The 15,451-nt window shown below is 36.9% G+C and overlaps 2 protein-coding genes and 2 long non-coding RNA genes across 4 annotated transcripts; 1 reads left to right on the forward strand and 3 right to left on the reverse strand.

Moving 5' to 3' along the window:
- Positions 1-564: 564 nt before the first annotated feature.
- LOC137242821 (uncharacterized) lies at positions 565-1,403 on the reverse strand. Its single transcript, XR_010950373.1, has 2 exons — positions 865-1,403; positions 565-798 (listed from the first exon to the last, which is right to left on the reverse strand). It is a non-coding gene; the product is annotated as an uncharacterized lncRNA (long non-coding RNA).
- Positions 1,404-1,811: 408 nt separating this feature from the next.
- On the forward strand, positions 1,812-4,607 carry Pex19 (peroxin 19). Its single transcript, XM_067768183.1, has 6 exons — positions 1,812-2,068; positions 2,159-2,291; positions 2,352-2,568; positions 2,660-2,746; positions 2,819-2,982; positions 3,987-4,607. Exons 1-6 carry the CDS (start codon positions 2,017-2,019, stop codon positions 4,231-4,233), a joined length of 900 nt encoding a protein of 299 aa, XP_067624284.1. The 5' UTR covers positions 1,812-2,016; the 3' UTR covers positions 4,234-4,607.
- A 1,186-nt stretch (positions 4,608-5,793) lies between these two features.
- LOC137241029 (probable ribosome production factor 1) lies at positions 5,794-7,227 on the reverse strand. The gene has a single exon (XM_067768182.1). The coding sequence runs from the start codon at positions 7,157-7,159 to the stop codon at positions 5,939-5,941; it is 1,221 nt and encodes a 406-aa protein (XP_067624283.1). The 5' UTR covers positions 7,160-7,227; the 3' UTR covers positions 5,794-5,938.
- A 1,833-nt stretch (positions 7,228-9,060) lies between these two features.
- Positions 9,061-15,227, reverse strand: LOC137242822 (uncharacterized). Its single transcript, XR_010950374.1, has 4 exons — positions 15,019-15,227; positions 14,451-14,624; positions 14,147-14,378; positions 9,061-10,678 (listed from the first exon to the last, which is right to left on the reverse strand). It is a non-coding gene; the product is annotated as an uncharacterized lncRNA (long non-coding RNA).
- Between the last annotated feature and the right edge of the window lie 224 nt (positions 15,228-15,451).

Genomic DNA, 15,451 nt, shown 5'->3' on the forward strand with positions numbered 1-15,451 from the left:
ACTATAAAAGATCATGTTAACAAAATCAAAAAAGAAGTGCAGAAAGCAGTAAACCTTATATCAAAGCTAACTACAATTAAGGCAGGACTAAGTCCAAAATATAGTTTAAACTTCTACAAAGCCTTTGTGAGAACAAAGACTGAGTATGGTTGTACTACCTTTGCAAATGCGCCTAAAGGTTACAATTCAAAACTTCAAATAATCTCTAATGAAACTATAAGGAGATGCTTAGGAGTACCTCCAAGTACTCCAATTCATAGTAGATATGCATTGGCAGGAGAACTACCGCCATTAACAAGAGCTAAATGGTTGACAGCAAAGGAGCTAACCAAACAATGGTTTATTAATGACTCACTTATATCTCAACTCCAAAACAACCCGGAAATAAACTCTAGTTACAGCTACATATACAATAAGTTTAAAAATATCTTTGACAAAATAGACACAAACATCACATTCCGTAGGCACTGTACTCTACACCTATTAGGCACGAACCTTGCCAGCTCAAAAAATCAGTATTCTAAAGAACAACTTAAAGCTATGTACAATGAAATAAAGACAGACTTACATAACAAAGGCTTTTTTATTCTTGCAACGGATGCTTCGGTAACAGAAAGCAGCACAGGCTGCAGCATTCATGATATATACAAAAATTTATCATACTTATACAGGCTTGATGATAAATACTCATCTACCTTTGGGGAACTGACAGCCATCAAACAAGCGATAAAAATTGCAGCAATGGAAAAATGTAAGAAATTGGCCATCTTCACAGACAGCCTATCCTCAATAAATGCACTAAAAAAGAAAACAACAAATAATTTCATAGTTGCAGAGATTCATAATAAATTGAATAGCTCAGACCTGGATGAAATGCAAATTATTTGGACGCCCAGCCATGTTGGAATTTTGTTTAATGAAAAGGCGGATATTGCTGCCAAAGAAGCTGCTACAAGAGGGGCAGCAATAGATACTGCTCTCACACCTCAAGAAGCTCTAATAATAATAAAAAAGATTTTAACAAATGAATGGAACCACGAATTTCAAACAATAAGTATCTCCAAAGGTACTTATTTTGCAACAATATGTTCAGACACGGATCAGAACCCCTGGTACAATAATAAGCAAATTCATATGGACCCATATGAAATTAAGCTCATTAATAGACTCATTACAGGACACACGTACTCCAAACAATATTTAAGCAGCTTCAGGCATGATGTGTCTGAAGTATGTTCATTTTGCACCTCCATAGAAACGCCAGAGCATCTTATATTTGAATGCACTAAGTTTGACACGCTGCGAAACAAGTACAATATTTTTAAAAATTCCACATCATTATTAGAACTACTTAAATCAAAAAGTATAAAAATTTATGAAGAACTTGTTAAATTTATATGTGAGGCACAGCTTTCTAAAAAGTTATAAGGTGTGTTTAATAACCAACACATAAAAATTTTTGAATTATTAGATTTAGAATAAAATCACAGATTTTCTTTTCTCGCTTTACATACATTAAAATATAAAATACAAATACACAATGTAAATATATATAAACAAACATCTAAATGTAATGTAATCATAGAATATAAATTATAATTAATATCGAAATGAAGAAATTAGAGTAGATATAAAAATATTATTAAAAAGAAAAATTCAATATAAATCCACTTCAAAACATTCACTGTTGGTTTTTTGGCAACATAAACAACTCTACAAAAATCTTGTTACATGGTGTATAAGGTGATATCACAAACATCTTAACCAACCAGCTGTATTCGGATGAATACAGACAAATCCACAAAAAAAAAAAATTGGAGTGCAAATTCGATCGATTATTTCGCACTTTTTATCATCTCCAGATAAACTTTTATTTTAATAATTCACATAATTTAATAAAGGTTTGCAAATTTTAAAGCAAAAAAACCTAAGAATTAAAAATCGGTAAACGATCACCAACTATACACCGCGATTTAGAAAGCATAGACAAATAGAAAACGAATATAACCGAATAAAATGGCAGAAAATAAAGAGAACGACAAGAAAGAGTTGGATGATTTACTTGATAGTGAGTCCAATGTGCACGCACGTTCGTCCATTCCATTTAAATGGGCGTAATAAATTATATAACAAATTTATAATGATTTTGCTTTTGCAGATGCTTTGCAAGATTTTGATAAAAACAGCACAACAACAAATGATGCCAGCAAAAATGTAACGGCCAATGGGGCGACAGTGGGTGGTAGTATTACAGACGGGGACACCGCTGCAGATCCTGATGCATTCTTTATGTAAACACTAAACTCATTTTTTCTTTATTGTAAATATTTCAAACTACTATTGCTGTCTAGTGAGCAAGCAAATGTTTTAGCCGAACGCATGCAAACACTTTTTGGTGGTCCCAATACGCCCAGCGGCGAATTGCCACCGCTACCGCAAGATCCTGATCAAATATTGGCTGGATTCAAAAAAATGGCAGAAGCTGCCGCAATGACCTTACAAGGTGAAAATCCAGCAAGTGATGAAGAAGTGGCCAAATATTCTGATAGTATAGCACAAGCACTCAAGGTACATACATCCAAATATGTATATAAAAAATCAGCTAACACCTGCGCTAAGGAACTTGCTAATTACCTATCATATATGCATATAATTTTAGGGACTACAAGAGGGTTCAGAAAATTTGAGTGCACCTGTTTCTGAGACTGATGTTGCCAGTATGTTCAGTGGGCTTAATTTAGAAAATGTAAGTTTTAATATAGTAAAATGGCAACATGACTTAACACATAAATAATTATTTTTACATGCATGCGCTCAGCCTGGTGAAGGCGAAAATAATATGTTCCTGCCATTTATGGAAGGCATGATGCAAAGCTTGCTTAGCGCAGAAATATTATTACCAAGCATTAAAGAACTAGTGGAAAAATATCCTAAATATTTTGTAGAACATGGTGATAAGATAAGCACTGAAGATCGAGACAGGTATTAATGGCATTAGTATATCCAAAAGCCGTGAGAAATACCGCGCTAGCTTGACATACGGCTGTAGAACGACGTAATTCAGTAATTAGTTGAGGAAAGTGCTTTTACAGAATTTTTCATTCATCTGTATTTAACTCTGCCCAACCGACACATTCGGTGTCATTGCCATTTAACGTTAATTTCTCTAAACAATTTCCAATTCAAGAGGTTGTTTGGCACAAATAAAGTTTTACAGCTTATGCATTTGTCAACCTCACCTACGCGACAATACGGTTACAAGTATTCATGCAACTTACACTTATTAAGCTCGTAAACAAATCGTTGCTGATCTAGTCGGGCTGGTACCTTTAGCTCTAGCGGGTACCGAATCCATTTTCGAAAAAGATATAAGATGGGTTACAAAACCCAAAATCTTCGCTACAACAAAAACCAAATAACGAACGTATGAAGAAAGAATCGATCTTTAGTAAGGTTCTTTAACTATTTGGTACTGAAAGGAACATGGAAGGTATAGACCACGAAATCAAATCAAAGACTACGGAACATACATCCTTGTTAAGGTGTTGTAGCGATTGCAAGTGCGATGTTATCTCAGTATAGAAAGAAATTATTAAATAAAGTGGACCCACGGGCGATCCGATATAAAGAAAAATATTGAAGGGGGAATAAATAATACTAATTAATATGAGTATGATGCATACATATCTGTAACATGATTCGCCTTGGGTGAGGCTGTCAGCTGGGTTAGGGAAGCTGTGAAGCCATACAGCTTTGTATTACGACCATAATTGTTGTATTTTCGAGTTTAAGCTCGTGTATCTTATGTTACTAAACAGTTTTGATAACGGGGCTTTTTTGAGCCGTATAAATTTATTCTATTCTCACAATACACGAGTTTTATCACCGGTACTCCTAAAGCCGTATTTCAGCACAACTTATGGCATTCTTCCAGCTATTCAGCTGCAACCAAATGATCCTAATAAAATTATCTTTTTTTTATAAAGGTATGAGAAGCAACTGGAGCTATACAAAATACTAGAAAAACATTTAGAAGACGAGAAACCGGAAGATTCCGCAACTATAAAAAGGGAAAAATTTAAAGTTGTACTGGATCATATGCGTCGATTGCAAGAATTTGGTAACCCGCCTGAAGAAATTTTAGCCGAAACGGCTGGCGATCTTCCAATGCTAGATCCCAATTTAGTTGGCGCCGCGAGCGCTGGAGCCAATCCCCAATGTCCAATGATGTAGTGTGGTGGTTTTATTTTTCATTTTTTTGTTTTATATTAATTTATGTAGGAATATCGACGTTGCTGGTGTGAAACATAAAAAAAGCAATGCAAAGCAAAGGCAGCAGCTCTAAAATTTATTGATTATATTTAGAAAACTTTTTAACGATTGGATTTTGTATTGTATTGTTTCAAATTTTCATGTGTGCGATATACATATTATACCTTGTGAATTATTTCGTATTTTTCTTTTCATTTTAATTTGTTAGAGATAATAAGGTATTTGATTTAATATTGATTTTACATATTATATACAATGAAATATGCAAACGAAAAAAATTTTTTATTGTTCTTGAATGAAGTCAAGAAAATTGTATAAAACGGGAAAGAAATGTATTTTTCATGTTTTTTTTTTTTACTTAATTCGCTCAAGGAAGAGATCAGTTAGAATAGAGACGAAACAGCAAAACGTATAGACATACATACAAATCTTTTGATAAAGTGCTGTGAACGATATGGTTGCAGTGCAATCTACTTATATCCAATCCTGAGATGTGATGATGGAAGCAGTTATAAATGAATAATAAAATCAAGGTCTGAGAGCGGCAGATGTAAAGATACGAAAGACAAAATAGATCTTTCAAGAAGAGGCTGCACTCCTACAAACAAAAGGCATTGGTCCTGTTATTATTACTATCGAAGCAAATGTAACGAATTAAGTCAAAGAAGGCTTAGAGGAAGATGAAGACAAATAGCAGATGATACCGAAGGGTAAGAGAAAGACATGCATGTGAAGAGAAGGTACAGGAGAAAAAAGACGAATGCTAATTTGAAGGCGATGACGTAAGCAAATTAATGAAAATTACGGCTATAACGAAAACTTTGACGAATGTGAAGACGAAGACATGCCTACTAAGACAACCAATAGCTCAAAATGTAACCGGGTGGCTCGGATGACGAATGAAGAACAGGGCTAAGCGTGGCCGAATAAAACGTTAGTGCAAAAAATTTCCTAGACATGGAGGCCAGCAGAGCCCCTACCCAACACTCTAGAAGGAGCCAGAGAACCCTATACCCATCACTTCGACATTGTTTAAGGATGTCCAGGCAGAACCACTGTGCAATCATACGTCTTGGAGTGGGGCAGGATTGAGAACAAGTTCCTTCCAACCTCCCGATGAGATGACTGCAAGACTCCCGTTGGGACCACCAGTTCCCGTGCTGACCGAAATCTCATGCATTCCGACACCCCGAATTATAGAAATCCTTTTATTATTAAAATGTACCCATAATTTGTAATAATCTAAGTTTTAGACTTAAAACGCCGTAATAATAAATAAATAAAAATAATAACCACGCTTTTCAATCTGCGAAAAATTACAGTAGGTATAGGTTTTCAAAGCATGAGTATGAAGTATTCGGCTAAATGGTGATTACTGATTAACTTTCTTCGTTATAAATATCTTCTTCAAATGTACATGGTCAAGCAAAAAACAAGTAAGCTCATTTAACCTCCAAGCCATCGGAACATGCCGTCGTTAAGATAGCTGTGGCGATAGTAAAGATTTTAAGAATAAAAAAATGAAGAGAAAGGAGTTTTATTTTTTTCTGTACAATTAGCGACCTAGTTTTAGTACCCTGGCCTGGTATGCGTACATTACTTCGATTTTATTAAAAGGCAACAAACATAATATATAACTTTTGTAACTACGCATAGAAAGAAAAGCTTAAAGAAAGAAACGACGGCGTGATGATTCCATAGTATGCCGCTTATTAGTTATTATCCAGGCGTAATCGCCCGTTTTACTGTCGAATAATCCCTCCTGTAATGAACGCAATTTCAATGTGAAACGTGGTCCCAGCTCACGTAAATTCACACGCTTCCCCTCTTTCGTGAATTCATAGCGATGGTGGCGAAAAAATATATAATCACGTTGATTGTGAAATGTGACGGCACGACGACCTTTAAATTCAGGATCATGATGGAAAAGTGCACCCAACATACGACCGACCGTAAGACCCAACCTTGTAGTAAAATTCGTTAATATTACTTCCGGCCTATGTTTTGTTATTTCTTTATGATTACGCTTTATATCTGTTGTGAGCTTAACATTTGATAGTTTAAAGTGGGCTGTTGGGCCATTAGGCAGATGTATAACCAACAATCCATTAGGTTTACGCCTATCCTCATTGATTATTACAACATCTGTGTACTCTTCACGTATTCCGCTTTTACATATATTTTTTACTGATGATCTATTACGTATTTTAACCAATGCATTCGGGAATATGCGACTCAATTCCAAACCAAACTTTCTGGTTTTGGTTACGGGATTGTCAGCGTATGTTATCAATACTTTTGGTTCATAGCTGCGTTCAAAATATGAACTAAAATCGTCCACCTGCAGTTCACGCCTTAATTCTTCATTGTCGGAATCATCCAAGTTAGTTATCGTCGTTTGATCTTTTTCACGTAAACTTTCTATTGTGTGTCCTGGGTTTGCTGGTTTGCCAGCTTTGCGTCTGGCACGTCGCTCTTGCATTTTCTTTTTACGTTTTTCTTTCTTCATTTTTTTATACAAGGCCATACGCATATCTTTGTTACGTATAAATGCTAATGGATTTATGACCGGCATGCGTACTTCCTTATCACCTTCTTCGTCGTCAGTGTCCTGCTCGACGTCATCTCCGCTATCGTCATCATTAGCATCGTCTCCATTCCCTTTGTGCTCCTTATGATCGGCTGCTTCATCTCCGTCATTCATAGCTGCGTATTCTTCGCAACTGTTCTGGTTCTGTGTAGTGGATTTTTTAGTATCGGTTGATACTTTGCTTGTTGCGGAAAGTTCATCTTGGTCGGTGGTGTCCTCCAGGTCGGCTGCTTCATCGGCGTCAAAGCTAGAGTCACTATCAGATTCATCAGGTTTCTTTTGCAATTTCTTCTTCATTTTATGCTATTAAATGGAAAAATAAATATTTAATCCCGACACGTGTGAAAATATAAACCATTGTTTACTATATAGTTTGGCAGCTTAAGTAGAGGTTATGTTGCGAATAGAGTGGAAGGCAGTGGACTAGGCAGTCGAATGTCATATAATGAAAGAATGGTGTTCGGAGTTTTTTCAAAGTTAAACAAAAAAAATGATAAAAGCTTTAATATAAATAAAACTATTGTTTTAATAACAACAAACACGCCATATATATTCTGTATACATAAATTTGTAAGGATTATCTCACTTTAAAAGTTGAATTAAATAATCTAAAGTTTTTTTCTGAAACTGAGTCGAGAACTGTGCGTGTGAATGTACGAATTTTCACCGATCAGCTGTTAGTTGCGCTACTTGGTAAAATTTACAATGATATAAACCATTGTAAATTTTACCAAGTAGCGCAACTAACAGCTGATCGGTGAAAATTCGCACATTCACACGCACAGTTCTCGACTCAGTTTCAAAACAAAACTGTAGATTATTTAATTCAAATTTTAAAGTGAGATAATCCTTACAAATTTATGTATACAGAATATATATGGCGTTTTTGTTGTTATTAAAACAATAGTTTTATTTATATTAAAGCTTTTATCATTTTTTTTTTTTAACTTTGAAAAATCTCCGAACACCATTCCTTCATTATATGACATTCGACTGCCTAGTCCACTGCCTTCCACTCTATTCGCAACATAACCTCTACTTAAGCTGCCAAACTATATAGTAAACAATGATATAAACTAATCTACCTCAGGTATGCCAACGATGTATCGATACTTTATAAATGTCGAAAGTATCGGAGGAAAAAATCCATCTCTACAACCTGTAATTTATTCATAATAGCCGGTGATTATGCCTCTATTATAGCCATGACTGGATCAACATTGCCGTCCATGGCCACCTCGCGCAGTACTGCTGCCGCGAAATGTGCATTGCTCGTTAAGAATACATGCAAAGAATATTTTGCTGCTCAATCCCAAAAAACATTTTTGTCAATTCTCAGTTATACATACATTTGAGAATCAGAGTTCAAACGTTCGTTTTCAAATGCATTTCAAATAACCGTTGATAGCATTCTCAAGCTAAAAGGCACATTTTTAATATGGAATTTTTCTTTATTTTCAAATTGAGAATTTTTGGACTCACAACTTTTTCTCAAACGAGAATAAAGCGGAACGAAATGGAATCCACTGTTGTGCCACTTTCGGTAAGCAAATTTATTATTTGCCTCACTTCACTTTTAACTCGTTTATATTTATGCATAATGTAGTACAATGTAACTTAATATTAGCCGTGTTTTTTTTTTTCACGCGTATACGTTTCGTCTGCGCGTGAAATAAAACGCCTATCCTCGCTTAGATAATGCTTATGAGACCCATCCAGCGGCAGTGGTTAAACAACTCGCTACAGCTACAGGGTGTACCGAAAAGCGGAGACACAACCCTCTGTTGTATTTCTGTGTATAACATCCCTACAAGACAGGTACCCTTTCCCTAATCGATTACTTAATCGTCACCAATAACTTGTTCACCAATTATCGTCTTAATGACTTTTACATTGTTGTCGTGAAAAAGGTAACGCATGCGCTCTCTCAAAATAGTGTACGTGTGACTCGCTTTCTCGCTCTTACCTATTGTGTTTTCGACATTCCTTCTCGCTCGATGTTATTTACATTTTTAAGTTACTTCATCAGTTATGTTTTCGTTATCGCTAACCAAAACATATGCAACAACAACAACACGGGTAACTGGCCTATCGGTTACCCGTATCGGTTACCTTCTGTCAAATCGCTTTTTCTATGAATGAAACGCGTCCTTTATGTTCAGATAATATTTAATTATAAATTATTCATATATACTATGCTTTTTTACAATTTAAATTATTGCCTTATTACTCTAGCGAACTTTACATATGTGAATTTTTATATTTATAAACTATATAAATACATTAACGTCTATTCATAGTCGTGCCCTTTCCGAAACCTTGTTTTGAAGTTCTTATTTTTCCTGCGCTGGTAGTGTTGCTCATCAGTTTGCAGTCATATTAGTTTGGTAGGTATAGTAACATCAGACGTAGGGAAATTAGGAAGCATGTCAGGAGTATCACCAGAATCCAAAGAAGCATGGTGATTCATTTCGTCACCTCCGTTTTCTTCCATATCCGGATTCATTCCATACTAGTCATTATAAATAGCTTGTAGATGCCACATAGGTGTAACCATACCCTCAAGATATTTCCGTTCAAATCTTGTGGTGTACACGTAAACTTGTATTTGTTCTAAATTATTCACCACATTCTAAACATAGAAAAGATGTATTAAGTGTTTGTGTAAATACCATTGTGATTACAATATGGACAAACATTCAATTCTAAACTTTTCGTTGTTACATCAATTGTTTCAGCGTGTTGTACGCGTAAATGAAAATTCATACTTGAATGTATTTTCGTCTTCCAATCGCATAATTTACATTTTAAATAATGACTATTAGGCATATGAGAAATCTCATGGTCCAATAATTTGTTGAAGCTTGGTGTAGCTGCTTGAATATCACAAAATTTACATTTTGCACCACGTTCGTTATATTTAAATTGTAAATGTTCTGGTTTCTCTACACGATGCATAAAGTTTAGATGCTTTTTCCAACAATGTGCTGAATTTAATTGAAATACATACATTGGGCATTGTCTCATGATAAATTTTCCATAAATATACTGAGCCTCTTTATGTAGGCTCTTTTCTTAACATCTAATTCTGGTCGTACCGGATATGACAGTTTTGCTTCAGGTTTATAATCCACACTCATACTATTTTCAGTTTCTGTTTCATAATTTTCATCATTTTCAACATTGGACTTTGCATCAACATCATTATCGTCATCGTCATTTTTTGATAACTCTGGTTTAAGCTTCATATTTATCAAAGGTTCATCTTCCTTAGTATTAGAATTAGAAACATTGTCATCTTCGGTTAAGTTTTTATCAAGTTTAGCTTTTTTCCTAGGTTTAAATTCTTTACTATCCGTACTAGAATTAATACCATCATCAACATTTTTCGTGGTCTGTTTGAGTTTTTAAATTTGCCAATGGTTCGTCTTTATCAGTATTAGAATCAAAATGGCCTTGGCCATCTTCACCGTGTTGCAAAGTAGGCGACAATGTTTGGTGTTGATGTTTGCGCATATTGCGGATATGTTGGTGGTTCACTAGTCATTAATTGTTTAGAAGTTTCAACTTGTTGCGTTTGTTGTTGTTGTTGCTGGCTGATGATGTGGTGTTAACGTTTGTTGTACAATTTATTCGGGTGATTGCACATATTGTTGGTGTGTTATAGTGCTGGAAAACCTTCCGATATTGAAAGTCCTTGATTAGTGTAATCCCCACGTAGTGAACTACTCCTGTGACCGCATCCGCGGTAACTATTACATCTGAAGGCGCTTAAGTTACAGGCATAGCTGACATCGCTTATATAACAGGTTGACTCTAAAGTAAAAACCAAAACAAAATATTAGAATCAGTGTTTTTGAATAACATATTTAAAATAAGCTCTTACAACAACGTGATCGGTGGCTACATCGCCATGTAGGCAGTGTGGTGTTCCACCTTGTATAAACGTAGGTACTGTATGTGCTCAACCGTGCAAATTGACATTAGCAGTAACATTATTTACATAAACATAGCTTGGTATTTGTGCAGGCCTCAATATAGCATACATTGGTCCAGTTCGGTGTGCACCAGCCACTGGTACAAACACTTTTGAATGCATAGCTTTCATATAGGATGGATGTCCAGCAGTGCTCCGGTTGTGCCAATATGTAATGGGCTGCTCCGTCTCTTGGTACGGCTGTATAGGTATAGGCGGGTGCAATGTATTACTAGGCTCAAGATCGGAAGGTACATAGATGGCTCGAAGACGCCAGAGGGGATTGGAGCCAGAGTTTTCGGACCCAGAACCAAAATATCAGTAACTCTAAAAGCACATCCGAGCATTTTCGAGCGGAAGTATTCGCCATAAGTTAGTGCGCTAAGCTGAACCTTCAGCGCTGATACCCCAATGAAACAATTGCCATACTCAGTCAGGCAGTCAGGTTCCACTAAAGGCACTTGCGGCGTTCGAAATAAAGTTAGCACTTGTCCTTCAGTGCGTAGAAAAGCTGAATCAATTAGGAGCACACAACGTAGTACTGTTGGCCTGGGTCCTAGGCCACAGGGGAGTGGAGGGCAATGAGCAGGCGGCTCCATGTTTAATTTGTTGCGTCTCTCCCACAAATTGTCAACCCCCCAGCAGATCCTTGCAGCGGGTCTGCGCCATACTCTCCTCTTCCGGGAAGGTATCGACCCCAATCCCGGTCCTTCTCCTGACCCCAGTACTGAGAAATGGGTTTGCTGCGTTTGCCGGAAAAGAATCTTTTTAGGACGGTCATATATATAAGGGCCTGAAATATTTCAATGAACTTCCTAATCACATAAAAAGTAGTAATAACTTCAATACTTTTAAAAAAAGTTTATTGGAGCATTGTAAAACCCTTCCAATAAGATAGTTTTTTTTTTTTCTTTTATTTGTTTACATGATATACCGATACTGGAGCGCGAAAAGGGAATGGTAATAATGGTAGCAGCAAAATACAATGCTTTCGGCCCTAAGGAAAAGAAAATCGGTCGCCACCTGTAACTCCAGACAGTTCCAACAACTAATTTCGCTGGAATTCGGTATTTCCAGCTGGTATTTACTGTTGCTGATCGGAGTCATTCGCATTCCGACAGCATAAATATAACAATAAAATTATATAATGTGTAACAAAAATAATGAAAATAAGGCCAAATAAAAGTTGGAGCAAGGGGGATTGGAAACACGTCCTTTTCAACCTCCCATTATATGTTGAGCTGTGCTAATCGGAATCTTCATGCATTCCGACAGCGTCTTTACTAAACAAAGTTGAGGGGTGATTGGATACACGTTATTTTCAATTTCCAACATCCAAAGACATGTTTAGCTGCATTGATCGGAGACTAATACATTCCGAAAGCTTAAAATACACATATAATTGAAAAATATAAGTTCCAAATCTTGTTGCCTTAAGCTGGGAACACTGGAGGATTGGAAACGCGTCCTTTCCAACCTTCCTTTAATGAGTGGCTCCCAGACTCGTCCCTTTGTCACGCTAGTAAATATGCTGATCGGAATCACAAGGCATTCCAACAGCATATTCAAAAAGAAATAAGTGATTATAACAATGAATTGTACTTAGTAGTTTAAGTTTTAGGGCTAAACAGCCGTAATAATAAATAAATTAAATTAAAAAATAAATACTCTTGTCAGTGTTTCACGTGCAAGGGATGCTTGCATCGGACAGGTTGCTCTGGGCTAGATTCCAAAATCCAGCGTCCTCGTAACTTTTATAAATCTTTTGTGGCTCTTGTTGTTCACGGCCTCATTACATTATGAGGAAATACGGCACCTGAGAACACAGCCGAATGAAGCTAAAAAACACAAGCATGTCTTCAGTGAACTCCACAAACAGGCGTCGGACCTCTATGCCGGTGATTCCTGTACTCAAAGAACAAAACTAGCAGAGGAGGAACGCACTCTCCCTTGGGAAACGAGAGTAGTCACTCTAGCTCAACTTCGAGCTGGATAACGTAACAGGTTAAACTCTTACCTATCCAGAATCAACCCCGACATACAAAACATTATCCTGCTTTTAATGTGTCCCCACATTTCACCAACCATCTCTTTAACTGTATTGTGGAACCAACGCCTCTAACACTCCTCTCATTATGGTCCACCCCTGTTGAAACAGAAAGTTTCTTTGGACTCCCGTTAGAGGACATTGATGACAATTTGTGATCGGTCGCACCTATTGGATGGGGCGAAGCACTGCTACTACAACAACAGGCGGACAACACGGAAAGAGAGGCAGCAACTGCATGACCCATCGATCCCGAGCCGTTCCTGCCAGTTGGCCCACACGGGCATTTATTAGCAGAAAGGAGGGAAAAGAGAGAACACTGGCGCAATATGCCAGGCCTGAGTCAATCTAAGTTACTGTTAGCGGGTTACAGCACAACTCGATATAGGGCATTAATAGGCCTCTCAAAAAGATAACCTAAGAACCCCAACGGCTATTCTTACAAGACACTGTAGACTGAACAGTCACATGCAAAAGCTGGGTATAGTATCGAACAACACATACCGATTTTGTGATGGATCAGCAGACGGTGGACCATATCCTTCTAGATTGCGGCGCAATTTCAAGACGTAGGGCTAAGTTTATGGGCTCACCATGGCCAGAGCGTTCCCACATTTAATCCCTCAAGCAAAGAACACTGCTGGGGTTCATCAAGGAAGTCGGCTAGGATGAGGTGCTGTGAAGGAGATGTGCAAGTCACTGTGCAATCCTCAATAAATGATCTATCTATCTACGTTCCGGTAACAAGCACCATTGTGGTACTAGCCCCACCATCTCGGGAACTATTGATATGACTACATTAAACCTTCTAGGGATTGAATATTAATAATGCCGGCAATGCGAAAGTCTGCTAAAATGCACCATTCTCCATGGAATGCTCGATATATAACTTTCCACGTTTTGAAACAGTGATGAAAAGAGCAAAATTTACAATAATTTTAACTGGCTGTGGGTAGTAAGGTGTTGATGTCCTCTCTTAACGCAATGTAATGACAACTGCGATGCAGGGAAACTGACAAAAATCTTGCAAATCTACTGATAATAATTAATTTTTCCTCCCCTTCTATGCAGTTCTATGCATACATACATATGTATTTTTCTCTCCAAATGCTAATTAAAAAAATTAATTGGTTTTCACATGAACATCGAACTCTGTCGTATTTGCATTCTTCAGTTGATTATCAACAAAAGCATGACAAATTATCACTAAAAAATTCATACATGTTGCTTATATATTTAATATGGTAGCCAATTTACTTACCCTTTCTGGTGCGATGATTCCTGGACAATCGGGCCTGACTAGACGCGATTTTGTTTTGCCTTAAGAGAGCGTGCTTACCGCGAACCCTATCATGTTATGGCACAACTTTGGTGATGCAAAAAATCAAAGACATTTCTGCTTCTAATGCTTCTAGGATAGCAGCAGCAGCTCCCGGTGGCACCACATAAATAACAGTTGCATGCCGATCAGTTGCCTTTTTTGCTCCGGCTACCTATTCAATTTTAATTCACATTACATTATCTACTATTGCAATTTTTAATCACTACAAATCAATATAAATTACCGAAGCAAATACTGGAAAACCAAGATGCGTAGTTCCACCCTTTTTTAGGGAAATACATCCAACCAGTTTGGTACCGTATTCCAAAGCATGTTGCTTGTAAAATACCTTGTTTTTGTAGATTTCCTCTGATTTTGGCATATTCTGAGCTGAATCGCAACCCGGCGGAGATGCTATCTATTAGAATAATATAACATTTTTTTTATTATTTAAAAATGCACATACGTATGAATGAAAATCAGAAATTAAATAATGTTGTTGTTGTTGTAGCGATAAGGACACTCCCCGTTATCGACTTTGTTGGTCCTTTGCCGGATGCAGATCGGGTACGTTCGGGAACCATTAAGGTACTAGCCCGACCATATCGGGAGCGATTTAGTTGACATAAAACCTTGTAGGTCATCCCGTCGATTCTATACAACTTAATATGGTAACGATTTAAAAGACGGTGCACCACCCAATTTTTATCAAAAATTATCAAACGTGGAATCAAAAGGCGCGCCTCGAGCTCCGTTTTTATTATTATTTGATATTTTTAAATTAGGTGGTGTACCGTCTTGTAAAACTTTACCCTTAATATTATTTTGGGCGAAGGCCGCCAACGCAAAAAGATGGTCTCTGCAGCAATAGTCTTAATTTCCGTCACATGTCACAACTCAAATTAACTTAATGTTATTTTGGGCGAAGGTCGCCAACGCAAAAAGGTGTTCTCTGCCGTCACATGTCACAACTAAAAGCACAAGATATTTTTCATTGTAAACAATTTATATTTTTTTTGCGTTTCAACCCTGCAAAAATCGTGTGACCAAAAACGCACACAGACACACGAATTTTTGACAGGGGTGACGATTTGGAATGAAAAATTCTCCAAATGAAATAGCATGTTGACAAATTTAGCTTTCCCACAACGTATCGTGCTCTCTCGCACCTATTATTTTTATAGGGATAGCAAAATACGTCATTTTTGCGTGCAAAAAAATCCACCATTTCTAATTCAGCAGAGA

The sequence above is a fragment of the Eurosta solidaginis genome, chromosome 2, assembly GCF_040869045.1.
Source record: "Eurosta solidaginis isolate ZX-2024a chromosome 2, ASM4086904v1, whole genome shotgun sequence".
In the NCBI taxonomy this organism is placed as follows: Eukaryota; Metazoa; Arthropoda; class Insecta; order Diptera; family Tephritidae; genus Eurosta; species Eurosta solidaginis.

Bases quoted from the DNA above. Each gene is read 5' to 3' on its own strand.
- Pex19 (XM_067768183.1), top strand. From the start codon at position 2,017: ATGGCAGAAAATAAAGAGAACGACAAGAAAGAGTTGGATGATTTACTT. The intron at 2,292-2,351 runs GTAAACACTAAA...ATTGCTGTCTAG, and splicing joins GATCCTGATGCATTCTTTAT to TGAGCAAGCAAATGTTTTAG. The intron at 2,569-2,659 runs GTACATACATCC...ATATAATTTTAG, and splicing joins GTATAGCACAAGCACTCAAG to GGACTACAAGAGGGTTCAGA.
- LOC137241029 (XM_067768182.1), bottom strand. From the start codon at position 7,159: ATGAAGAAGAAATTGCAAAAGAAACCTGATGAATCTGATAGTGACTCT.